The 26,922-nt window shown below is 42.3% G+C and overlaps 2 protein-coding genes and 1 long non-coding RNA gene across 3 annotated transcripts in view; 2 read left to right on the forward strand and 1 right to left on the reverse strand.

Moving 5' to 3' along the window:
- LOC140487132 (chymotrypsin-C-like) overlaps window positions 1-26,922 on the reverse strand; it is a 73,132-nt gene that overhangs the window by 2,504 nt on the left and 43,706 nt on the right. Inside the window, exons 2-7 of the mRNA XM_072586677.1 lie at window positions 15,874-15,962; window positions 9,741-9,838; window positions 7,485-7,619; window positions 3,020-3,156; window positions 1,584-1,729; window positions 148-300 (exon numbers count right to left, since the gene is read on the reverse strand). Coding sequence (XP_072442778.1) covers window positions 148-300; window positions 1,584-1,729; window positions 3,020-3,156; window positions 7,485-7,619; window positions 9,741-9,838; window positions 15,874-15,962 — 758 coding nt within the window. The remainder of the gene's footprint in view (window positions 1-147; window positions 301-1,583; window positions 1,730-3,019; window positions 3,157-7,484; window positions 7,620-9,740; window positions 9,839-15,873; window positions 15,963-26,922) is intronic.
- LOC140487133 (uncharacterized) lies at window positions 9,639-10,839 on the forward strand. The gene is made up of 2 exons (XR_011962710.1): window positions 9,639-9,711; window positions 10,582-10,839. It is a non-coding gene; the product is annotated as an uncharacterized lncRNA (long non-coding RNA).
- Window positions 14,366-26,922, forward strand: part of LOC140487131 (chymotrypsin-like elastase family member 2A) — a 31,810-nt gene continuing 19,253 nt past the window's right edge. The window contains exon 1 of the mRNA XM_072586676.1: window positions 14,366-14,462. Coding sequence (XP_072442777.1) covers window positions 14,366-14,462 — 97 coding nt within the window. The remainder of the gene's footprint in view (window positions 14,463-26,922) is intronic.

Consider the following 26,922-nt stretch of genomic DNA (forward strand, 5'->3'; position numbering starts at 1 on the left):
CTCAGTATTGAATAGTGGGAGAAAAAGTATCAGCAGAAAGCCTAAACGCCCTCGTGTTTATATTAGATATTAAATCCGACAAATACAACAATGTTAATTGTAACGTGTGCATCAAGAACATTTGTCTAATCCTTATCTCTAACGTACCTGAGCGATCCAGTCATTGTAGGCAGAAACGCGAGTAAAGACAGTGGGCTTCTTCTTGGCATTGCAACCCAAACTGGATACAAAGCTGGCAATGCCATGGATTTCCCAGGTTCCATCAGTAGCTTGGCAGTTCAGAGGTCCACCAGAATCCCCCTGTGAAGAAAGACAAACTATCTTCATGAAAAGTCACACCTGAAGTCACGTGTCTGTTGGCTACTGGAATGCTGTGAGAAATTTAATTCTGCAAGGCTCAAAAAAGAACATAGAATTCTCAGGAAACTTGGGTATGGCGGCCTGTCTGGAGAGAGTCAACCTTCCAAAATCTGCTATGACATCTTCAGAAGTTTTGAATGCAATTCAAATTTGGTGTTGTTACAAACCATATCCCAGAGTAACGAGTGGAATTTTAACTTTGTAATGTTTGAGTAGGGAAATACCATTAAAATAAAATGATACTTCCTCAAATATGATGTCACACTATCTACAGCCATCCAACAATTGACCAGTGTATTCTGCTGAGGTCAGGGTGGAGAAAGAGTAGGGGAGGGATAATAAAGATGCAGTGCTAAACCTTGTCAGGATATTAAAGACCTCTTGAGGTTGCTATTTCCAGCACAGGTACAATGGATTGAATGATTTGGAGGTGCTGGTATTGGACTGGGGTGGGCAAAGTTAAAAATAACACAACACCAGGTTATAGTCCAACAGATTTATTTGGAAGCAATAGCTTTCGGAGCGCTGCTCCTTCAGGTGGTTGTGGAGCGTAAGATCATAAGACACAGACTTTATAGCAAAAGTTTACAATGTGATGCAACTGAAATGATATGTTGAAAAAGACCTTGGATAGTCTAAATCTCTCTTTTAGAATGACCATGTTGATTTCCGTTCGTTCTTATGTGAATAACATTCTCAAATAAAGTTTTAACAATAGGTGCCATGTAAGAAAATGCATTGAAGGTGTGAGGCCAAAGTCTGTCTGTCTATCCCAATGTTCAGACTGATTCCATTTCTTAAGGGGATTTACAGAATCTTTCTTGGATTGAATGGCCTCATCCAATGCTGTAGTATTGTGTTTCTGTAACACATCACAATTTAAGAAAGGCTATTTTGATTCCTCCCTCAATGTGTTCACAGTTTCAATGGAATAAACATTGATTGTGTATTTTTGTTTCTCATTATTGAGACTAACACATTTTAAAGTTCTCTACTCTAGCTCTTGTTTCTCTGGGTTGTAGACCTATCATGCTAATTACTTCAGTTGCCCTTCCTCTTCTACAGTCCTGTTTTGAAACCCAAGCTGCTTGCTTTCTTTTTTTTCGGTTTTTCACATTTTGTTTCTATCTTGAATTGTGTTCTGTCTGAGCTTGTTTAAAGTTAAGAGTTGTCGTTTTAGAATTTTCATTGTGTGGTTGTAAATTATTTCCCAAATTACTCACGTTACATCCAGCAACAATGCCATCTCCACCAGCACAGACCATTGTCTTTCTCACAGCAAATCCCCACCAGTCTAGTTTGGAGCAAGTTGCATGATCTACAACTGGCATAAGGGCCTGCTGAAGATTGTCAGCGATAGGGCCATTTGCTGTAACGAAAATCAAATTGAGGTGGTTGAAGTTGGCTGTCTTGGTAAAAGAAAATTTCATTCGTCTCCCCTTCTTCCCCGAAGATTATCCAGTACCTTACTCCAGTTGCTGTTATTCATTCTGGAAGTATTTAAACACAGGCTGATAGACCTCATACAGTGTAGAAAATGCCCTTTGGCCCATCAAATGGACAGCACAGTGGTTAGCATTGCTACCTCACAGCGCCAGAGACCCGGGTTCAATTCCTGCCTCAGGCAACTGTCTGTGTGGAGTTTGCACATTCTCCCCGTGCCTGCGTGGGTTTCCTCTGGGTGCTCCGGTTTCCTCCCACGGTCCAAAAATGTGCAGGTTAGGTGAATTGACCATGCTAAATTGCCCGTAGTGTTAGGTTAAGGGGCAAAGGTCAGGGAATGGGTCTGGGTGGTTTGCTCTTCAGAGGGTCATTGTGGACATGTTGGGCCAAAGGGCCTGTTTCCACACTAAATAATCTAAGCTAATCAAATGTACCAACCTCTATACTAGTTCCAGTTTCCAGCATTTGGCCTTACCGCCTTGAATGACATGAGATTCTCAGTGGTCATCTGCATACCTTTTTAAGGTTGAAGTTACCCATGTCTATTGTCTTTCAAGGAAATACATTCCAGGTTTCCACCACCCTCTGGGTGAGGGAGAAAACGTTTCTGATGAACCTCCTGCCCTTCACTCTAAAATTATGTCCACTTGTTATTGACCCTTCAAAGGGGAATAACTGTTTTCCATCTGTCATGTCCATCCCCCTCATAATCACATACACCTCTATCAATATTCTGCCACCGCCCCCTTATTTGCTTAAAAAAACTGAGTCTGTCTTGCCTCACTTTATTGCAAAAATGTTCCAACCCAATTTACTTTTTGATGAATCTCCTCTGCACCCATCTAGTGCAGTTTTGGACTTCCTGTAGAGCAGTGACCAGAATTGCATGCACTACTCCCAGCTGTGATCTAACCAGAGCTGAACTTAAATCTTCTGTCAAGTTGAACAGTGATTTCTTGTCATTACAATCTAATGCACTAGATTGTATTCACAAGTTTGACACAATCTCCTTGTAGTCAGTGAGATAATCATTGATTTTTAGGCTATGTAGAGCCAGGATATATAACTTACGCACATATTGAGAAAAGGCTATCACCCCCTTCTAAGATCTGGAAAAGAGGTAAATTATCTAGAAATGTATGCTGGATTTTTAAAGACTATTCTGGAGAAATCAGCTGTCAACATGTACAAAGAAAACATTTTGAATGTTACTCACTGTAGAGACGCCCCCATCCTGTTACGTAGCAGGGATAGTTGTTGGGGAGTATACTATTAGAGGCAGGAATGCATCCCAGCTCTATTGTGTTGCTCAGAGCCACAGGACTGGAAATCTTCATGAGTGCAATGTCGTATCTGTTGAGGTAAGAATGAAAAGTTGCAGATCAATACGGAGTTTAGCAATAGGATACAAAGATGCCACTTGTAAGAGTATTATTTGTGTGGAAGCTTCCAATACACTTTGCAAAAGATTGGTCTAACCAGAGACTTTCATGGACTTTGGTTTCCTGGAATAGCATACGGTGAAAAGTTTACTCAGTTAATATAAGGAATGTATTGTGTAGCACTGGAATTACTGCATTAAACAAAGTTACCTAAAAGATGATATTCCAATTGCCCTTACGGTTTGTAAACTAAACTGAAGTTCTTGGTAATGATACCTGCTGCTTGTGTCTGGGTGACAGCATGTGGGAACTCCCACAATAAAATGATAATATTTATATAGCAACATTGCTTAAACTCCTAAATGATGAATGTTAAAGATGCTCTGAAATTGCTGGCAAGACTGCTTTTTCTCCACAGATGCAGTCAGACTTGTTGGATTTTTTTCCAACAATTTCTGATTTCTAGCATCCTCAGTTCTTTTTGCTTTTTTGTTTAATGATGGAAGTCCTCTTAGTTTGAAAAACCAGAAGAACTGCAGCTGCTGGAAATCCGAAACAAAAACAAATTACTGGAAAAGCTCAGCAGGTCTGGCAACATCTGTAGAGAGAAATTAGTGTTAAATGGTTTGGGTCCAGTGACCCTTCATCAGAGCTGATGGTGGCTAGGAAAACAGTTTTTTTTAATGCAGAAGATGGGGGAAGGAGGTAAGAAGTGAATGATTGATAGGTGGAAATAGAGCCCAAGAGAGAGGGAATAGTTGAACAGACAAAGGAGTGGTAATGGTCAGCCTAGGAGAATGAATAGATGCTAATAGGGACTTAGTGTGTAACAATGGATTGTATGTAGTAACAGACCATGTGTTAACCGGGGTGGGGGATGTTGGGGAGGCTGGTGTAAAGTAGTGGACGAAGTTGCCCCTAGCCCTGAAGTTGTTGGAACTCCATATCGACTCCAGAAGGCTGTAGAGTTCCCAAGTAGAAAATGATGCACTGTTCTTTCAGCTTGCCCTGAGCTGGAACACTGCAGCATGCCTGAGACAGATGTTGGCTAGGGAACATGGTGGTGAGTTGAAATCCGAGGCAATTGGAAGCTCAGGCTCTTTGCAGGCAGAGCAAAGAGTGTTCTGTGAAGCAGTCACCCAGTCTACATTCAGCGCAAGCTGGATGAACACCTCATTTTCAATTTGGGAACCCTACAGTCTTCTGAGCTCATATATAGAGTTCAACAATTTTTAGGCTTGAAATATCTTCTGTCATGTCATTACCCTAACCCTGACACACCAGGCCTTGTTATTACATGGTCTGCTATCTCACACTACTAATTTTTAGGCACTAATAGTCCCCATTAGTTACTATTCCTTCTCCTAGCCTGAACATTACCTACTCCTTTTGTTCAACTGTTCTTCTTTCTTTGGGCTCCCTCCTTCACCCTGTTTTCTGCATTAAAAAAAATTTTTCTTACTACCATCAGTTGTAAAGAAGAGTCTCGATCCAAAACCTTTCTCTCCATAGATGGTGCTAGATATGCTCACTTTTTCCAGTAATTTCTGTTTTTGTGTGCTCTTGGTCTGGATGCCATATTGCTATTGTCCCTTGCAGGACTATACCCTCAAAGTTTGTGAGAAGATTTGTAGCACGGGTGCTTGTTGTGGTTCTGTTCGCCGAGCTGGGAATTTGTGTTGCAGAAGTTTCCTCCCCTGTCTAGGTGACATCCTCAGTGCTTGGGAGCCTCCTGTGAAGCGCTTCTGTGATGTTTCCTCCGGCATTTAAAGTGGTTTGTATCTGTCATTTCCAGTTGTCAGTTCCAGCTGTCCGTGTGTGTTGGGGTGGTTGCTTTCGTAGTTTAGGACTTGATCTGTGTGTGTGGCTTTCCTGTAAACCTTTGTGGTGAATTCTCCGTTCAGTGTTCTCTGTACCATCACGTCTAGGAATGGGAGTTGGTTGTCCTTTTCTTCCTCTCTAGTGAATCGGATTCCTGTGAGTGTGACGTTGATGATCCGGTGTGGGTTCTTTTATTTCTGTGTTTTTAATGATTACAAAAAGTGTCATCTACATATCTGACCCAGAGTTTGGGTTGAATTTGTGGTAAGACTGCAATGAACAAACAAACAGTCTTACCGCAAATCCAACCCAAACTCTGGGTCAGATATGTAGATGACACTTTTTGTAATCATTAAAAACACAGAAATAAAAGAACCCACACCGGATCATCAACGTCACACTCACAGGAATCCGATTCACTAGAGAGGAAGAAAAGGACAATCAACTCCCATTCCTAGACGTGATGGTACAGAGAACACTGAACGGAGAATTCACCACAAAGGTTTACAGGAAAGCCACACACACAGATCAAGTCCTAAACTACGAAAGCAACCACCTCAACACACACAAAAGAAGTTGCATCAAGACACTGTTCAAAAGGGCCACAACACACTGCAGCACACCAGAACTGCAAAAAGAGGAAGAAGAACACCTATACAATGTATTAGCCAAAAACGGATACCTGAGCAATTTCATCAACATGCCTAAGGGAAAGACAATGGAACGAGGACATGCCGCAATACCATACATCAAGAGCATTTCCGAACTGACAGCCAGACTACTGGGACCCCTAGGACTCATAACAGCACACAAACCAACAGCCACTCTCGGACAACAACTCACCAGAACGAAGGACCCAATACCCAGCACGAGCAAAACCAATGTAGTGTACAAAATCCCATGCAAGGACTGCACAAAACACTATATCGGACAAACAGGAAGACAGCTAACGATCCATATCCATGAACACCAACCAGCCACGAAACGACACAACCAGCTATCCTTAGTAGCCACACACGCAGATGACAAGCAATATGAGTTTGACTGGGGCAACGCCACTATTATAGGACAAGCCAAACAGAGAACAGCCAGGGAATTCCTAGAGGCATGGCACTCCTCCACAGATTCAAATCAATAAGCACATCGACCTGGATCCAATATACCGACCACTGCAACGGACAGCTGGAACTGACAACCGGAAGTGGCAGATTCAAACCACTACAAATGGCGGAGGAAAGATCACAGAAGCGCTTCACATGAGGCTCCCAAGCACTGAGGATGTCACCTAGACAGGAGACAAAACATCTAGGCGCAAATTCCCAGCTCGGCGAACAGAACCACAACAAGGACTATACCCTGACATAACCCAGTACTGTACTCACTAGGTGTGGAAAATAAAATTAACAAAACTAAATCACTATAGTGCTTACAAATGATCTTGTGAGCAGTGGGCTTTTGTCTCAGTGACAATGTGCTTCTCCCAGTTTATGTAGAGTGGACTGAATAGAATCTCATCAATCATGAATAATTTTAGCATTATTTGATCAAATACTACAACCAGGCTGCAGTAAATGAAGCAAATGCACAACACACCCTCCTCAAGATATGAGCCCTTAGGAAAAAAGGATTTGTTTCAACTGAGGTTGAACTCCCACCACTTTGAAAGTCAACTCTGTCCCATTAAACACAGGCAGCCAGCTGTCTTAACACAGAGAAATCCATCATTATCTTCGAGTCTGCAACTCAAGCAACTGGGCGCTGTGTACACACCTTCTAGGGCTTATTGGCTGCATGCAATGAAATACGCACCCCCTCTTCCTATACTTGCTTTAATTCGAAGCATTTAAATCTAGGTTGGCATTACAAAGGTCAAACTGTGATCAGATACCACCACAGTTTAACCAAATGCAGCTTTGTGGTTGCTTACCTGGCTAAGACCATCCCACAAGCTAGGGCTGTGGTCCACGTGGTTGGATCCAATTGAAAGGACCCCTAGGGCCCAGTGATAAATTAACCCCCACTGCTAGAGAATGGACTGAATGGTCTTCAGTTGGACAGGAGTGGTCCTACCTAGCTCACATATAGAATTGTTGAAAGTACAACTGTCTAGACACATTTAAATGATTTAAGCAATATTTAATCAAATCATAACCAGGTTCACATACAATCTTTGGTGAATTGATGCTATCTAATTTTTAATAAAACCCAGCCCAGGATTGGTGGACCCAAAGCCTTGACACTCTTGAGACTATGAGACAGACCCTTTTAAATTGGTTTGAATGAGCCTCCGTATAAGTTCTAAATTGTAACTGATCTCATACAATAAATTCATACTGCTGTGAAGAATCTGTTAGATTATGAGGTGGTCCTAGAGATTTGGAAGAATGGTGTGGAACTAGAATATAATGTTCACTGTGACTCCCCTGAAGTTAGGGTTTCTTAGTTTTGGTTTGCAAAGTACAGTAAATTGGTACGTACCCAAGAGCAACAAGAATTGGATTCCATTTCTCATGGACAAATATGTTCTCTGGAGCAATTTCAACTGCCATTGATCCAAGTTCTGAAGCCTTGAGATTATGCTTGCCAAGTACCACCCGATAGGTCCTGCTCTTGCTGAAAGAGACAAAAATCAGAAATTTCAATCTTTTGAACCGGCATTTCCCCAGTCAGTAGAGACATTGGATACAGCCATTGCCCTGTAATGTAGGACCCACCAATATCAAAATTATAGGAGAGAAGACCAGATCAGGCATGCAGTAAAGTTGTCTGCCATTCTGTTTATGATTTAAAGGCTTTTAGATTGGAGGTGAAAGGGGAAACTAGAGTTTTGAAGTTGTGGGAGAGAAAGATGTGGAGGTGCCGGTGGACTGGGGTGGATGAAGTTAACAACCACACAGCACCATGTTATAGTCCTACAGGTTTATTTGGAAGTGCAAGATCTCAGAATCTAGCTTCTTCGTCAGGTAGCTAGTCCGAAGGACTGAAAGCGCTCTGAAAGTTTGTACTTCCAAATAAACCTGTTGCACTATAACCTGATTTTGAGGGAGAGAATGAGTTAGTGTAGAAGATGGAATTACATAGCAAAGAAAAATACCATTTAGCTGGATCTTTAAGATAACAAATTGCCTAACTCCCTGACTCTTGTTCACTCCCTATAGGCCTGTCCAGTCCCCTTTTAGATGATTATTATTGCCTCCTCCTCTGTCCTCCTGATCCATAAGAATATTACCTCCTCTTCCTCATACCATCATCTGAGAGCAATAAGACATAGGAGATGAGTAGGCCATTCAGCCCGTTATGTCTACCCTACTATTCAATCAGATCGTGTTTGATCCACTTGCCTGCCTTTTCCTCATAATCTGTAATTCTCCAATTGATTTTTTTAAAATGCTTTTCTTAGCCTTGAATACAGTTAATGACATAATCTTGACAGTCCTCTTCAAAACAAATTGCACAGATTCACTACCCTCTGATAGATTTTTTAAAAACTCTCCTCATCTCTGAGTGAGTTAACTGGGTGACCCTTATTCTAATTTTCTGTTCTCTGGTTCAAGGCTCCCACAAGGGAAACAACCTCTCTTCATCTATCCTGTCAAGTCTCTAAAAATCCTACATCTTTCAATAAGGTCTCCTCTCATTCTTCTAAACTCCAAAGAGTTGAGGCCCAACCCACCCAACCAGTGATTTCCTCTTCATATCATCCTAACAATCTCTCTATCCAGAACCCTCCCTCCTGCCCCATCCCTGTAGCCATGTGTTCAGCTCCTCTCTCCCTATTTCTCCTTGTATCATCCTAACTACATGCCTTCCCACCTATTTTTCTGTCATCTGCTAACTTTGCTCTTGTACGTTTATTTCCCTCATCCAAGTTATTAATGTGTATTGTAAATGATTGTGGCCTCAGCACTGATCTCTTTGGTATTCCACTAATTACAGGTTGCCATCCTGAAAATGTTCCCTTTATCCAAACTCTCTGTCTTCTATCAGTTAGCCAATCCTCTATCTGTGCTAATATATTACCCACAAGACCATAGACTTTTACTAAATAGTCCTGGTCTCCCTGCTATAGAAAAGATTTTTGAGCTATACGGAGAGGCTGAATAGGCTGGGGCTATTTTCCCTGGTGCATCAGAAGTTGCGAGGAGACTGTGTAGAGGTTTATAAAATCATGAGGGGCATGGATAGACAAGATCCTTTTTCCCTGGGGAAGGGGAGTCCAAAGCAAGATGGCAGAGGTTTAGGGTAAAAGGAGAAAGATTTAAAAGGGATCTAAGGGGCAACTTTTTTAATGTAGAAAATGGTGTGTGTATGGAATGAGCTGCCGGAGGAAGTGGTGGAGGCTGGTATATTTACAAAATTTAAAAGGCATCTGGATAGGTATATGAAAAGGAAGGGGTTAGAGGGATATGGGCCAAATGCTGGTACATGGGACTAGATTTATTTAGAATATTTGGTTGGCATGGACGAATTGGACCAAAGAGTCTGTTTCCATGCTGTACATCTCTGTGACTCATTAAGTACAATGACAGAGTTTAAAAGTGACTTTCTAGATAATGTATGTAGGATGGTTGAATTATGTCATAGGAGAAAGAACAGAAAGAAGGTTGGAAGAGTGCTCAACAACAGCAGTGTGAAAGAAGCATCATAGCAAGTAAAGATGCAACTTCAAGCTGCAAGGGCGATCAGCTGCTAGATGAGAAGTGAGGTAGGTGTCAAGTTATAGTAGCCACTCACCTGATACAGTGGGCAGCAGTCATTACCCAGTTGCTTGCGATGAGGGACCCTCCACAAGTGTGAGCCCAATCATCATTTTTTAAGTACTGGAGCGAGACCTTGATGAATTTGAAATAAAAGTAACAGAATCAAGTTGCAGGGTTTGAAATAAAATATCTACCCCCACCCCTCACCTCCTGCAATGAATGTTGAGTCATCCAGTTACTCATGAATCCTGGGAGTTTTCAAGGCTAGGGGCATAGCTTGCCCCCTCATCCAATCTTCAACATGAGTTTATCTTCTGGGTTCAGATGAATTCAGATTACTGCTAGTGTTCACCACTACTGATGTAGTTGGAAATATTGATAATATTTTAATAGTTAGATTAGATTAGATTACTTACAGTGTGGAAACAGGCCCTTCGGCCCAACAAGTCCACACCGACCCGCCAAAGCGTAACCCACCCAGACCCATTCTCCTACATTTACCCCTTCACCTAACACTACAGGCAATTTAGCATGGCCAATTCACCTAACCTGCACATTTTTGGATTGTGGGAGGAAACTGGAGCACCCAGAGGAAACCCATGCAGACACGGGGAGAACGTCTGCATGGGTTTCGTGGGTGTTGTTGGTTGGTCAGTATTTATTACCCATCCCTTGAGAAGGTGGTGGTGAGCTGTCTTCTTGAACCGCTGCAGTCCACATGCTGTGCCTTGACCCTTTAGGGAGGGAGTTCCAGGATTTTGATCCAGCGACAGTGAAGAAACAGCAATATATTTCCAAGTCAGCATAGTGAGTGGCTTGGAGGTGACCTCGCAGGGGTGATTTTTTTCATGTATCCGCCACTCTTATTCTTCTAGATGGAAGTGGTCGTGAGTTTGGAAAGAGCTGTCTAAGGATCTTTGGTGAATTTCTACAGTGCATCTTGTAGGTAGTACACTTTGTTGCTACTGAGTGTCGGTGGTGGATGCTTGTGGATGTGGTACCAATCAAGTGGGCTGCTGTGTCCTAGATGTTGGAGCTGCACCAGTCCAAGAAAGTGGGGAGTGTACCATCACTTTCATCAGTGGAACATCCTCCTCATTTTGTTTCAGAATAAAACTGTACCCTACCATGTACTTTTCTCAATGTTTTTAATGACCATCTTTATGGAGAAAAATGAATGTATTAAGATGCTGTTAAAAGTTAATGAACTCATTAAGGAACTTGCAGACAATTGCTGCGCACTGCCTTAGAGAAATTGAACCAAGGAGATGTGCTAGAAATGGATGAGATATCTTCTCAGTCTCCTTCACCAATACCACTACCTACATTATGAAGTCTCTGATGACCAGCAGCTTAACTGGGTCAGGATCAACACAAGCAGGAGCTATGCAACAAGTAGAGCATTTCTGAAGTACTCACTCACTACCCTTCTACAAAGCTCGAGTCAGGACTGTGATGGACAGCTGCAGACACGAACACTCAAAAGGTTTGGTACCATTTAGCGCAGGGCAGGTCACTCAATTTGTAAACATTGGGCTCAATATCCTCATCCATGTATGCTTACACCCACATGAATTAGGGGTGGAAAAGCTCTGGTCCCAGAGCCTTCTCTGCCATTCTGTAAGATCAGGACTGATGTGTGTGTGTGTATGTTTTGAATTCCATGTTCTCACTTACCCACAATAACTTTAGATTTCTTTGCTGAGCAATAACCTACTTCTGCCTTATAAAAATTCAGTGACCCTGCCTCCACTGTTCTCTGAAACAAAGTTCCAAAGTTGCACAAGTCTGAAAGAAAAGAAAATCTTCCAATCTCTATCTTAAAAGGGTTGGCTTTTAATTTTTAACTCACAAGAGGAAATATCTCTTCCATGTCTACCTTGTCAGTGTTTCATAGCATTACATATTTCAATCAAGTCACCCCTCACGCTTCTAATCGCCATTAGAAACTAGCCCAATCTGTCCAACCATTTGTCATAAAACAATGCACTAATTCTAGGTATCAATCGAGAAAACCTCCTCTGAATTGCCTCCAATGCATTTACATCCTTCGCTAAATAAGGAGACCAAAACTGCACACAGAATATGGTTTCACCAATGACTGATGCATAGCATTCTTATATTAATGTCTAATTTCTCTTGTCATGAAGAATAGCATATAGCCTTCCTAATTACTTGGTGGATCTGGATGCTACTTTATCTTTGTGACAAGGGCGCTTAGATTCCTGTCTACCTCAGAGTTCTGCGGTTTCTTTCCATTTCAGTAATGCAGTGTTTTTTTTCTATTCTTCTTGACAATTGAACAATTTCATACGTTTCAATATTACATGCCATCTGCCAGATTTTTACCCACTCCCATTCACTCAACCTATTTCTGTATCGTCATTATGTCTTCACTAACATATTTCTCTACCTGGCCTTTTGCCAGCTATTAATTTAGCTACCTTGCCTTTGCTCCCCACATCTAAGTTTTTGATATACAGTAAATTGTAAAAAGCTGAGGCCCTAGCATAAACTCCACTCATCACATCCTGCCAACGTGATCAGGTCGGACAAGAATTTGTGATAGTGTAGTCCTCCACCACCTTTTCAGGGCATCTGTGGTTGGGCAACCAATTGCCCTGAGCAGCATCACTCCCATCCTGAGAACAAATAACCCTCACAAAAGGGAATCTTATCCTTCTAAGGGGATGAGTAACCCTTTGGAGCACTAAGTTAAAAATCACACAACACCAGGTTATAGTCCAACAGGTTTAATTGGAAGCACTAGCTATCGGAGCGCCACTCATGATTTTGGAGCGCTGTTCTTCTGATACGAGCATTGGCATGTAGCGACCAGGAGATGGCAGTGTTTCTCAATTATAGACTGTCTGCATTTATTTCAAAGTACTATCTGCAACAATTTGTACGTACACGGAGGTTTTAACAAACTAAAACACGCCAAAGGTCTGCAGTCAAACAAAGTCTCATATTATGCCACACAGTCACTTGGTTGTGTTTGATAGCATTTCTGAATATAAATTATAGAATCGTACAATACCAAACAAAAACACTTGGTTCATTAAGTTTGTACCTCCAGAAAATATACTATTACCTATGCTAGTCCCACTTTCCTGCGCTATGTCCACAGCCTTCAAAGTCACGACATTGCAAGTGCTCCTTTAAGTATCCTTTAAAGGTTGTGAGGTTTTCTACCTTAACTACCCTCCCAGGCTGTGCATTCCCACACTCTCTGGATGAACGTTTCCCTCAAATCCCCTCAAAACCTCCTACCTTTCACTCTTAAAAGTGCACAACCTTTATTCTTAATTCTTCAACAATAGGCTAGCAGCTGCTTTCTGTTTGCCTTCTAGTCTAAAGAATTAAAAGAAGGGTACAAAAAAGATCTGAAATAAAGAAACAGAGCTCAGGGTTGCCTACTGAGGTCAGGTGAAGGGGAAAGTCTGTGGGATTTTCCAGACTGCCCTCTATAATGTCCCAGAGTGAGAGTCTGGGTCGAAGCTCACTGAAATTTAGGAGAATGCGGGGAAACAGCAAGATGCAAAGTACCAAAGGGGCTTGAAAGGGTAGACAGTGAGAGTTTGTTTCCCCTGACTGGATTATAAGACACAGTCCCCTGATAATGGAACAATCGTTTAGGGATAAGGTGATCAGGAACATGTTCGCTCAAAGTGTTTGTAGAATTTAGGAATTTTCTATCCTAGAGAGTTGTGGCTGCTCTGTCGTTCAGGATAGTTAAGGCAGAGGTAAGATCAATTTCCCAAGAAATTGAGGGGCTGTACAAACTGGTGGAGAGCAGAGAGTTGAGGAAATCTGCCATGTATTGAAAGGGACAGCAGGCTTGAGGGGCTGAAAGGTCTATTCCAACTCCTCTTCCATTTTTCACCTTAGCAGAAAGAAAGGAGAATTGGTGGAAACAGCTACTTTGAAATATTCTGCCCAGGATTGCATGAATCTACAATGTGAGAATGTCATTTTGTACAAAAGTGTAAAATAGCTGTTTAAAAGTGGAGGTGGTTACTCTTGTAAAATTGTGACTGTTCCAGCATTACATATCTACTGTCCCCATGACACATACTGTCCCATTTAAGATGGTAAAATAGCCAAGTAGGACAAACCAATTGCATATCAATTCTATACCATTTACAAGATGCACAGCAGAAATTCACCAAGGCTCCTTCGACAGCGTTGTCCGTGATCACTAAGGAAAAGGTCAGCAGATACATGGGAAAACCTCTATCCAGAAGTTCCCCTCTGACCCCATGCCATCCTGACTAGCAAATACTTATTCTTACAATGTCACAGGGTCAAAGTCCTGGAGCTTTCAGCCAAACAGCATTGTTTGGTCTCCCTAAACAAAATGGACTGCAGCGATTCAAGAAGGCAGCTCATCACCATCTCCTCAAGGGCAGCTAGAAATGTGTAACAAATACTCGCCCAGCTTGCAACACCCACATCCCAGGAATGAATAAACAAAATTATAGCTGCTGCTGCTTCACAGCATATGTACTAGCCATTTGGGATACAAACAGGGCAGTTCAATAACTCCAGATTTCATTATAACTGCATTATATAGCCACCAAGTGGCATCATTTTATTGCTTGAACTGAAACCTTCCGTAAGAATAGTTAAGAAATGATCGAGACAGCTCTGCAAGGAATGTGGATCCTTCCAATTAAGCAGAATCTCTGCGACAGAAGTAAATGTGTTTTGTTTCTAAACGAGACAAATCTTCTGACCTTCAGTTGCATATCAGGTAGGTCACTTCCAAACTCAAAGAAGCATGAACAACAAACATTAGCAACGCTGGATAAGAAACGTCAGTGGTAGAACAATAAGGTAGCTGGAACTTCTTGTTCGTGTTCGAAGGGACAGGTTACAGAGTGGAAAAGCCTGAAATCCCACAAATGTGGATCGTTGTGTCTAAAAGTCAGCCAACTGGCTTGCTGAGACTGAATTAAAAACAAAAAACAAGAAAATTTACAGCACAGAAAAAGGCCCTTCAGCCCTCCAGGCCTGCACTGATCCAGATCCTCTATCTAAACCTGTCAGCTATTTCCTAAGGATCTGTATCCATCTGCTCCCTGCCCATTCATGTATCTGTCTAGATACATCTTAAATGACCCTATCGTTCCCAACTCCGCTGGCAAATCATTCTAGGCACCCACCACTCTCTGCATAAAGAACTTTCCACACGTACCTCCCCTAAACTTTTCCCCTCTCACCTTGAACTCATGGCCTCTAGTAGTTGAGTCCCCCACTCTGAGAAAACACTTCTTGCTGTCCACCCTATCCATACCTTTCATGAGGCCTCAGTCAGGTCCCCCCTCAACCTCCATCTTTCTAACCCTAATCTACTCAAACTCTCCTCATAGCTAGCACCCTCCATACCAGGCAACATCCTGGCGAACCTCCTCTGCACCCTCTCCAAAGCATCTGCATTCTTCTGATAATGTGGCGACCAGAACCGTATGCAGTATTCCAAATGTGGCTGAACCAAAGTCCCATACAATTGTAACATGACCTACCAACTCTTATACTCAATGCCCTGTCCAATGAAGGAAAGCATGCCGTATGCCGCCTTAACCACTCTACTCACCTTCGTTGCTACCTTGAGGGAACAATGGACCTGAACACTCAGAACTCTCTGTACATCAATTCTCCCCAGGACTTTTCCATTTACTGTATAGTTCGCTCTGGAATTGCATTTTCCAAAATGCATCACCTTGCATTTGTCCGGATTGAACTCCGTCTGCCATTTCTCTGCCCAACTCTCCAATCTATCTATATTCTGCCGCATTCTCTGACAGTCCCCTTCACTATCTGCTACTCCACCAATCTTAGTGTCATCTGCAAACGTGCTAATCAGACCGCCCATATTTTTCTCCAGATCATTTATGTATATCACACCACGGATCCCTGTGGAACACCACTGGTCACAGAACTCCATTTTGAAAAACTCCCTTCCATTACTGGTCTCTGTCTCCTGCTGCCCAGCCAGTTCTCTATCCATCTAGCTAGTACACCCTGGACTCCATGTGACTTCACTTTCTCCATCAGCCTACTATGGGAGCGTTACCAAATGCCTTACTGAAGTCCATGTATATGACATCTACAGCTCTTCAAGAAGTTGGTTGAATTCTGGATTATGGTAAAGGTTGTCTTACCTGCCATGGCCAGGCATGGGGTCGAGCATCCACACCACCCACGACCCTGGAGGTTACAGGTGAAACTGCGGGAGAACCGCATCCATAGGCTGCAAGCACAAACAGTACTTACCTTCAATTCACTTGGTATTTTCAAACCATTGCACTGCTCTTTTGGTGGACCGATACAGTCAGAGAATCAGACAAACCACAGTTGTTCAATTTATCCCCTCCACCTCCTCATTCCCTAATTGTTTCTTCTCTTGAGACTATATCTCACTTTCTTCACTGTTGCTAGGTGATAATGCTGGAATTCCCATACACTCCTACACCGCAGGAGGGCAAAAGGGCACAATCTCACCACTTTCTCATGGACAGTGGGTCATAATTGCTGGAATTCGGTGATTCTCACATCTTGTGAATAATGAAACAAAATCCCCCTCCTGTCGTGGATTGAACTCCCATCCCACTGACCAGCTGAACCAACCCCATTCCACAAAGGGCCTAGAAATTACAATTCAAATCAGCAGGAGTTTTGACACTCTCCACCAGGCCTACCCCCAGCCACTATCTCCTTGGTCTGAAATCCAAGTAGATCTGATATTTCCTAATCATCAGCAATGTTATGACAAACGTCTGGAGCAGGTGGGACTTGAACACAGGCCTCCCAGTCGAAGGGCAGGGACATTACCACTGCACACAAGAGGGCCCTTCTGCTGAGGTCATTTTAAAAAAAAACTTTAACCTATTCTTCTAATCAACCTGTTCAGAGATGTTATCACACAACACAGGAGCTTGATCCCAGGCCTCCTGGTCCCAGGCTGGGAAACCACCTCTGCACCACAAGTGGGCCCTTCCAAACAGGTTTTTTTTAACCAACTTGTTCAGTGATGTTATTACACACTGATGGAGCAGGTGGGACTTGAAACCAGGCCTCCAGCTCCAGTGGTAGGAACACTGCACTGCACCACAACAGAGCCCATCTAATCAGGTCGTAATTGACCTGCGAATCAGACTTAAGCGTGATACCTCTTCTTATTGAATAACTCACTGACACACCCTGGCTGGGTTTATACAAGGCGACTGGCCGCATGGGTGGGATGCTAGTTGGCTGGCAGTGCCCAGGAGACTGTTCCTCAGTACCATCAGCAGTGGGCAAAGAGGAAAGCAGTAAGACTACAGAACCCATGTTAGTTCTGTGAGGACAAGTGATACTCACCACCACCGGCCAGGAGCAGAGCTGCAATCACAAGTGAAATCATTTCTTTGCCTCTGCTGTTTGGTCCCTACTGCGGCAATATTTATAGAGACATGCTCGATCTTCTTATCTCGCTGCTTATTGATCAAGTGTCAAACTTGGCGCTGAGAATAAAGGGCACCAACACCCATATGAGGCGAGTACTTTGTCCCTGAGGTGTGAACAGGTGCTCAGATTTTCACTGGCGTTCATTTACAATGGTGGCCTTTTAACAGTGGAGGAAATGAGATGACAGGTCATGGCCTGCTTTTTCAGATAACAGCAAGGCTGAATAGATCAAAGTATGGATGAGGGAGGTCACTCAGTGCATCGAGAGGTGTTTTCGGTTTACAGCTCAGTGCCATTGTAGAGTGCCAGTGTGAGACTCCTGACTAGTGGGTTTGTCTACAGTATACAGCTCACAAATTCATTAGGGTCAGTTTTCTTTCTTGAAACTTTAATGAAACCTTCTAGGAGAAAGTGAGGACTGCAGGTGCTGGAGATCAGAGCTGAAAATGTGTTGCTGGAAGAAAATGTGTTCCTGCAGAAGGGCTCATGCCCGAAACGCCGATTCTCCTGCTCCTTAGATGCTGCCTGACCTGCTGCGCTTTTCCAGCAACACATTTTCAACTTTAATGAAACCCCCAATTGTAAAATGTTACTGTTGGCTTTACATATCATACACCAACAACAGCTTGCAATTATATTTTGCATCTGGTGTGGCAAGACATTCCCCAGCACAACATGAAACTGAGTACAGTATCGTAAGGGCTTAACTTCACACCAACCTATGATCCATAAACTAAGCAGCAGTTGGATGGAGACTGAAACAGAAGCCAAATGAATTTATTTTCTGCAACTAGCCTCATTTTGAGGTGGGAGGAGTGAAGATACCAGCTCTACTGTTAACCAGTGAAGGTGCCCCAAACCTCCTGTTGCCTACTTCTAGCCTAAACTCCACCTGATTGATTTATCCGAAGACTGTTCTGACGTTGCAACCAGTCTAACACGGACATCTGCAAACTAGTGACCAGCCTCTAGACAGTCATATTGAAGAGAGGCCCAAGACCACAGGTCAGTCTTAGACTTTTGGCACTGGGAGCCAACTGGATCAAATAGAATGGTTTCACGGATATTAATTCTTAAATGTGGGTAGGAAGAGTTGACAGGTTGTTTGACTTTGTGCAATGGGCACTGAAATAAATGACAATCTCACGAGCAGGAGTCCTGACTGATTTCCCTTTCCTTGTCCTAAGTCAATCATAGTTCCCCTATAAACGATCACTGGCTGAGATTGTCTTTTCAAAGCATTAGCTATGGATTGAACCAAGAAACTCATAAGGCTCAGTTTTGAAGGAGCTGGTTAAAAAATAATCTTTCGACTTCCTGAATGAAAAGTATCCTCATTGCTATGTCTAACACTTTTAGAGTTAATAATAAAGGCAGTTGAGAACGTTGAGGTGTTTGCTGCATGTTCCAATGTTTGCCACCTACAGCTGACAAAGTTATTCCATTCTTCAAGGCAAGATTCTGAAAACACAGAGATATTCCCTTCAAATCTTCCCATGCCCTTGACTCTGGGAAAGGCTGCATACACACTGTGTGAATTCATGCAGGTGATTGGATGGAACTGGATGCATATAAATGATTTGAACTGAGATTTTGTGGAAGCGTGTTAAGTTTGATGACCAATGTGGATCATTTCCCATACCTCGGAGCCTCTGCTTGGTATGAGTAGACATTGATGTTGGAATCCAACTCCTATAGGGTATCTACCTACCTATCTATCTATCTATCTATCTATCTATCTATCTATCTATCTATCTATCTATCTATCTATCTATCTATCTATCTATCTATCTATCTATCCATCTATCTATCTATCTATCAATGCTCCTGTGCGACCTTCAGACAACTGAGGAGCAGAGTATTTGAAGTCCAAGACCTCAAGACCTCATGGTCTACAGAGCAGACCTGGCCCCTGTATGGACCATGTACAGCAGACCTAGAGAGTTATCACCAACACCACCTACACAAGGTCCTGCAAATCCACCAGCAGGACAGGTGTACCAATGTGAGTGTCCCCTCCCAGGGCAATATCCCCAATATCAAGGCACTGGTAACACACAACCAGCTGCAATGGGCAGGTCATAGTGTCCATGTGCCCAACGCAAGACTCCATAGACAAGTGCTCTATTCTGAGCTCTGCATTGGGAGGGCAGGGGGAATGCTGCAAGGACGTCCTGAATGCCTCCCTAAATCATGCAACATCCCACCTTCAAGTAGGGGTTAACTGGACAAACTGAAGAAGCATTCATGGAGGTGCCAGCCACTTCGAGTGTCACTGAGTGGAGCAATTGGTGTCTGAGTAAAGTTAGCGGAACGAGTGCACAGAATTCAGAGTGTCCCCCTCACCTACCTCCCCAAACACAACCTGCCCCACCTCTGGCAGAGCCTGTGACTCTGAGTTTGGGCTAATCAGCCATCGCAAGCCATTCCCCAACATCCCCCCAGAGTGAAAGCAAGTCATCCTTGACCCTGAGAGACTGTCAAAGCAAAAGAAAGAGGTTGGAGGACTCCATTTTGAGTATTTACTGTTTGAAGAGTCATTGGCACTGATTATATTATATTAAAATTTAACCACTTTATTCCATTTATAATGAGCTCCAGAAATATAATGCAATAACCTCCATAAATACAATAACCTCCATATGTTGAGACTGCCCTTCTGTTACAACTCTGTCCTCCCTTCTCCTGGTTAGTGCACTCTCTCTCGGGCTTCTGTTTAGAAGTTTACTCAAATCTCCATTCTAAAATCATGAGCTAAACAATCATATCCATCTTAATTGAATCCAAATGTTGTTCCCACTTAAGGCTTAATCCAAGCTTGACATAAATCATACGGTGGCTCAGTGGTTAGCACTGCTGTCTCCCAGCACCAGGTGTCTGGGTTCAGTCCCACCCTCAGGTGATTGTCTGTATGAAGATTGCACATTCTCCCAGTGTCTGTGTGGGTTTCCTTTGGGTGGTCTGGTTTCTTCCCACACAACAAAGATGTGCACATTAGGTGGATTGGCCATGCTAAATTGCCCATCATGTTCAGAAATGTCCAAGTTAGGTGGATTATTTAAAAACCAGCCTTATACCACCCCCTTCAATTCTTGAGAAACTGATAAATGTCACACATCACTTAAAAAAAGTGTTTTTCTACTGTTCCTTCCAAAAGTGAATAACCTCACATTTGCCAACATGAATCCTAAGTAGGACAAACCAACCACGCTGATTCTGACAAAAATGCTGCCAATTGAACTAAAATGTCATTAATAAAGTGATATGGTGAATTTAAATTATCTTTTCTTTTAAAAGAACCAGCACAAGGTAGTGAAAGCCAGCAGGATTGTTCTAACTTGCATTATCAAAGGACATTCACATTTAATTTGCAATATTAGCAAATTATCTAACACTAACCCTAATCCTAATTCTATCTTTACTAGCCAAGACATAAATAGCTAGTGTAGTATAGAGGGTTAACCTCATTTCTGTTCTGCTTTAATTGGTCTCAGTTGATTGACAATATGCGTATGTCAGTTGGCCATAGCATTCAAGCCAAGCTGTTTATTCCCGGCCAATACCTAGTCTCCCTGATAAACAGTATATGTGGGTAGAATTCAGCAGTGGGCAAAGTCAGGAGTGAAAGCAAAGATCTCCAACACCTGGCATCACACAGTTGGGAGGAAACCTTATAGTCAGAAAGCATCCATTTAGTCAGGTATTAACAGCTTGAATTTTACTGGTCACCGGGTGACAATAAACAAGGCAAACGAGGGACTAGTCAAATAGCTAAGCGTTGTGTTATAATGATGTTGAGTTTTCATAATTAAGCCCTTTATTGAGGTTCATTAAGTGGAGCTGCTGTGTCATTCCCCACATGAAGAGGCTGACAAGTTCAAGGAGTTGTAAGAGTTTATTGTAATAGCATAGGACATTGGAACCAGAGGCTCAATGTCCAAAAGAAGGGGTCACAGGCAGGAAAGCCAGGACCCTTAGCCCACAAGTGCCTGCTACAATTATTTAGCCCTTCTGACCTCGGCCATGCAGAATTGTAAAATGTCCTCACCTCCGTCTGGGAACACCTCCATTTTGAAGTAGCCCCCAACGTCTCTGAACAGCATCTTTGGTCCAGCAGTGCTAGCCCTCTGATAGGGCCAAGAGCACGGCTGCTATCCTTAACTGGGCAGTGATCTGATGCCCAGGAAAACAGCCAAGTGTAGGTTTGAGTCCTCCGCATGGTTCCCTTGTCATGATTCCAAAGCTGATCATAAAATTGACACCAACGTTTCATATCCATGACCTATTGTCAGAAGTGGGAAAGTTCACATCCATGTAGTTTCTGCACCCAAAATCACAGGCTTTTCAAGGCTCAAATATCTTCATTTGATGGAAGATTAGTCCCATCTCTATTAAGGGTCATACATGAGTCATTCATCCTGATGCACAAACCACCCACCAGTCCTGACACCGTTTATACAACTTCGATACAAAGTAGCTCCTAGTTTGTTCTAATGTGTGATAAAATTATGGTGGGAATTTGGGCCAAGGTTGAGAAACTTTCAGGAGATTAATCCCACAGCACACTGACTCTACACCAGTTGTAAACTCTTAACTATTTCTGAATCATTGCACTGGAAACTTTGCACAGGTTTCTTAAACCTCTTTAAGTGTTAATCTACCCACATTTACAGTTTATTTGGAATTAGATAAATGGATTACACATTTAAAGTTTACGTGCAAATTGCTGGCATTAAGTATTACAACTCCAGGAACTGGTAGCACTGCATATGGTTATCAGATTGGACAGCTTTCTCTGGGTCGAAGCCTGGCTAGGAGCCAGTGATACGTCTCTGGCTGGCCTGCTGCTTGTGGCTTCTAATGATACTGGACTCAATCCAGCATCTGTCTTAAAAGTGACTTGCATTTAGATAGTGCCCTTCATGACTTCAGGACATTAGAAACCACCCCCTACATCCCTTTTGAAATGTAGTCATGCTGGCAATCACACAGTGGTTTATTTTTATTCAGTTGTTCAAATGTTCTCGTCCTGTATTGAAAAGTTCAGTAAGTCACGTGAGGCTGACATATGTGACCATGTCACTTAGAGTCATGGAGATGTACAGCACGGAAATAGACCCTTCGGTCCAACTCATCCATGAAAACCAGATATCCGAAATTAATCTAGTCCCATTTGCCAGCACTTGGGCCATATCCCTTTAAACCCGTCCTATTCATATACCCATCCAGGTGCCTTTTAAATGTTGTAATTGTACCAGCCTCCACCACTTCCTCTGGCAGCTCATTCCATACACGCACCAGCTTATTTTGTGTGAAAACATTGCCCCTTATGTCTCTTTTATATCTTTCCCCTCTCACCATAAACATATGCCCTCTAGTTCTGGACTCCCCCACCCTAGGGAAAAGACCTTGTTTATTTACCTTGATTTCATAAACCCCTATAAGGTCACCCCTCAGCCTCTGATGCTCCAGGGAACACAGCCCCAGCCTATTCAGCCTCTCCCTGTAGCTCAAACCCTCCAACCCTGGCAACACCCTTGTAAATCTTTTCTGAACCCTTTCAAGTTTCACAACATCCTTTCAATAGAAGGCAGACCAGATAGGCATACAATATTCCAAAAGTGGCCTAACCAATGTCCTGTACAGTCACAACATGACCTCCCAACTCCTATACTCAATGCACTGATCACTCAAGTTTGTTTGATGATAAACAGGGATTAAGATAAAGCTGTGAAACTGCCAAAGCCGTACATTTAAAATAAATATTCTAACAGATGTCATGCAAAACAAAATGGAGAATGTTCAGTTTGGTTAATCTTTAATTTGAACACTTGAGAAAACTTACAGCTGGCATCTTTCCTCAGTCAAAGGCTCATGGTGCTGAGAGATATGGTCCTGTGAACACTGGCTGTGCCCTGAAAACCTCATCCAAGTATTCTTTATGCTTGACCTTCTAATGTGCTTTTTTTTGTCAACAAGGGTGAATGGGTTTTCGATGGGGGCCCTTGCTTTTCCTGATGTACTCCAATGATCAAGATCTTCGTGTGGAGAGGACAATTTCAAAGATATGAAACTTGCACGCATTGAAAACTTTGAGGACAGTACTGTAGAACATTTAAAAGACACAGACAAGTTGGTGGAGCGAGTAGATAGGTATCAGATTAACGCCAAGACAGAGACATGTGTGAAATGGTGTAACTTGGTAGGAAAAGCATGAACAGCCAATACAAAATAAGGGGTTCAATACTAAAGCCCATTTAAGAGCAGAGGGTGTATATGTGCACAGATCATTGAAGGTGGCAGGAAAGGTAGACAGCAGTTACTAAATTATAAACTACCTTGAGCTTTTATTTCCAAATGCATGGAGTACAAGAGTAAGCAGATTTGCTTGTGAAACATTTTGCATTTCTTACAACCCAGCAGTGACTGTCAAACAAGACATTAAACTCAGGCCCTATTTTATGTTGGATGTGACATTTCCAGGATGCTTTATTTGAGGAAAAGCAGGAAATTTTCCAACCAGCTTAATGAAAGATTATTTCTGAACAAACATGGCCAAGTGGTGATTCATCTCATTTTTCATTGACAGTGAGTATACTTAAAAGTAATTCATTATCTATAAAGCATATTGCAACAGCATATAGACAGATGTATTCTGTACATAAACATGTTCCTCTTGTTTTGTTTTTAAATTCCAAGCAGTTTCAATTTTTGAATGCGGCTGTAGAGAATCTCAATTAAAAATGCCTGAGTCCTAATTTGAACTGAGTTCCAAGCAAATTGGGTTTCTTTGTGTTCACATGGACACAATATCTCAGTGGTTATATTCCTGGATTGAAATGCAAAAAGTCTGAGTTTAAAATGCGTCATGAGAGTTTGAGAATTTGAATTTAACTTTAATTTGAATAAACCTCTAAATAATAAGCTGGTGGAAGTAATCCTGAAGCAACCACATTGTTATAAAAAAATCCAATTAAAATCTGCCATCATTAACTGATTAATCCATTTTTGACTCTAGCCCCTTATAATAACTCAGGAAGCCCAACTAGGAAGGGATATTTATTGTTGAACACCACAATACAGCCATTACCCGTGACATATACAGAATAGTCCCAGCCTGGGACAGACAATTTTGCTTCACTTCTCTTTCCCTTTTTTACATATATCCAGAAGTGTTCTTACACACAATCAAACAGCTTTCCACCTCCAAAACACCATGACTTTTCTTTTGGTTGTTTTAACTATGAACTACCACCAGTAAAGCATCCAATTAGATAATTACAAGCAAAGCTTACTAAGATTAAATTAGATTAGATTCCCTACAGTGTGGAAACAGGCCCTTCAGCCCAACAAGTCCACACCGACCCTCCATAGAGTAACCCACTCAGACTTATTTCCCTCTGACTAATGCACCTAACACTATGGGCAATTTAGCATAGCCAATTCACCTGACCTATATATTTTTGGATTGTGGGAGGAAACCAATGCAGACACAGGGAAAATGTGCAAACTCAACACAGACAGTTGTCCGAGGCTGGAATTGAACCCAGGTCCCTGGCGCTGTGAGCAGGTAGGACTGGAGCCTGGGCCTCTGGTCCAGAAATAGGAACACTACCACAAGAGCCCCAGTTCCGCTTTTTTCATATTTTTAAAGATATAAACAAGAACGCCTCAAGAAGACAGGACCCAGAAGGTGACCTCAGCCATTGTGGGAATTAAACCGATGCTGGTGGTTCTACAGTGCATTATAAACTAGCTGTCCGGTCAACTGAGCTAACTGACTCCCCGTTCTGCTTTTATGTTTGGAATTCCATCTCTTCAGACATGGTATGATACACATCTGGGGCAGGTGGCACTTGAACCCACTTCTCCCGGTTCGGAGGCAAGGAGATTAATTGAATGATTTCACATGGGTCTTATTGGATTATCACAGACCCATATCATTGTACATTAATTGCTCTGAAGTCGTCTAGCAAGACTCTGTTGATTGCAGATGGGCCATTAAATCCATACAATCCATAGAATCCCTACAATGTGGAAACAGATCAAATGCTCTCCCAGTCCACTCAGTTTATAAGGCCGCTTCAATAATATTTCTGGATTGATGCTAAAGCTGAGAGTGTTGTCCCACATTCTAGTAATGCAATAATCTAACATTGTGCTCCAGCTGAGCCAGTTCTTGTGGCATCAAGTGAACAGAGATCTCCATCCCACCAGTTTCTGATGGGAATGCCACCCCTGTGTGAAATCTAGCCTGTGGTGTTTTAAACTTTGGCAACTAAAAGTCACCAGCACAGCAAGCTTTCACTTAACGTCTAGCTGTTGCTTAGTACTTCCCAATCTAATCAAGTAATATGCAAGGTTATATGAGCTAGCTTGATGTTAAAGGGGTCTTCTTATACATGGCAAAGGGGCGCTCAAAATAATGGAAGTTTATTTACTGCTGTCAGACAGTTTAAAACATCTCACTTTGCTTTAAGGAGGCCATAAATATAAAAATGGACAGTAAGAGTTTCTATAAGTATTTTTAAAACAGAAGAGTTGACGAAATGAGTGTTGATCCAATAAAAAATGAGTCCGGAGAATTTATAATAGAAACTAAACAGATGGCAGGTGAATTGAACAGGTATTTTGCAGCAGTCTCCCCTAAACAGGACTCAAGTAACATCTCAGGAGCAGCTGTAAGTGAGGAAATGGAATGGAGGAAGAATCTTACAATAAATTATAATCGTCAGCAAAATGGTACTGAGTAATTGTTGGAGCTGTCAGCTGACAAGTGCTTGGTCTGATGGACTTCATTCTTGATATGAACATATAGCTAGTAAGATTTTTGATGTATTGGTTTTAATTTTCAAAACTTCTGAGAAAGTCCTAGTATATTGGAAGACAGCACATCTTATGCACTTTGCATGGGATGATCTGTCTACATAGCACACAAAACAAAACTTTTGACTGTATCTAGGTACATGTCACAACAATAAATAAAAAAAAAATCAAAGAATGAGGCAGAGCAGGAAACTACAGGCCAGCTAGCTTAATATCTGCCATAAAGGAAATGTTAGAACTTATTACTAAAAAAGTTATAGTAGGGCAAGGTAATCAGGCAGAGTCAACATGGTTTTGTGAAAGGTAAATCAGGCTCCTCTGGAGCTCTTTGAGGAAATAACATGTGTCATAGATAAGGAGACACTGATGGGTGTTCTGTCCTTAGATTTTCAGAAGGCATTTCATAGATCACAGAACATAGAATAATCCAGGAACAGGCCCTTCAGCCCACAATGTTGTGCCAAACATGTGCCTGCCCTTGGTCCATATCCCTCCATTCCTTGCATATTCATGTGCTTATCTAAAAGTCTCTTAAATGCCCCTGTCATATCTGCCTCTACCACCGCCCCTGGCAGCGTGTTCCAGACTCTGTGTAAAAGTCTTGCCCCTTACATCTCCTTTGAACGTGCTCCCTCTCAACTTAATGCGTGCCCCCTAGTATTAAACATTTCAGCTCTGGCAAAAATATTCAGACTGTCAACCCTATCTATGCATCTATCTATCTATCTATCTATTTACAGACTTCTTTCAAGTCTCCACTCAGCCTCCACTGCTCCAGAGAAAACAGCCCAAGTTTCTCTAACCTCTCCTCATACCCTCTAATCCAGGGAGCATCCTGGTAAACCTGTTCTGCACCCTCTCCAAATCCTTCCTGTAATGTGGCAACTGGAACCAAACATAATATTCTAAGTGGATAAAATGAAAAATTCACACATCAA

The sequence above is a fragment of the Chiloscyllium punctatum genome, chromosome 16, assembly GCF_047496795.1.
Source record: "Chiloscyllium punctatum isolate Juve2018m chromosome 16, sChiPun1.3, whole genome shotgun sequence".
Lineage (NCBI taxonomy): Eukaryota > Metazoa > Chordata > Chondrichthyes > Orectolobiformes > Hemiscylliidae > Chiloscyllium > Chiloscyllium punctatum.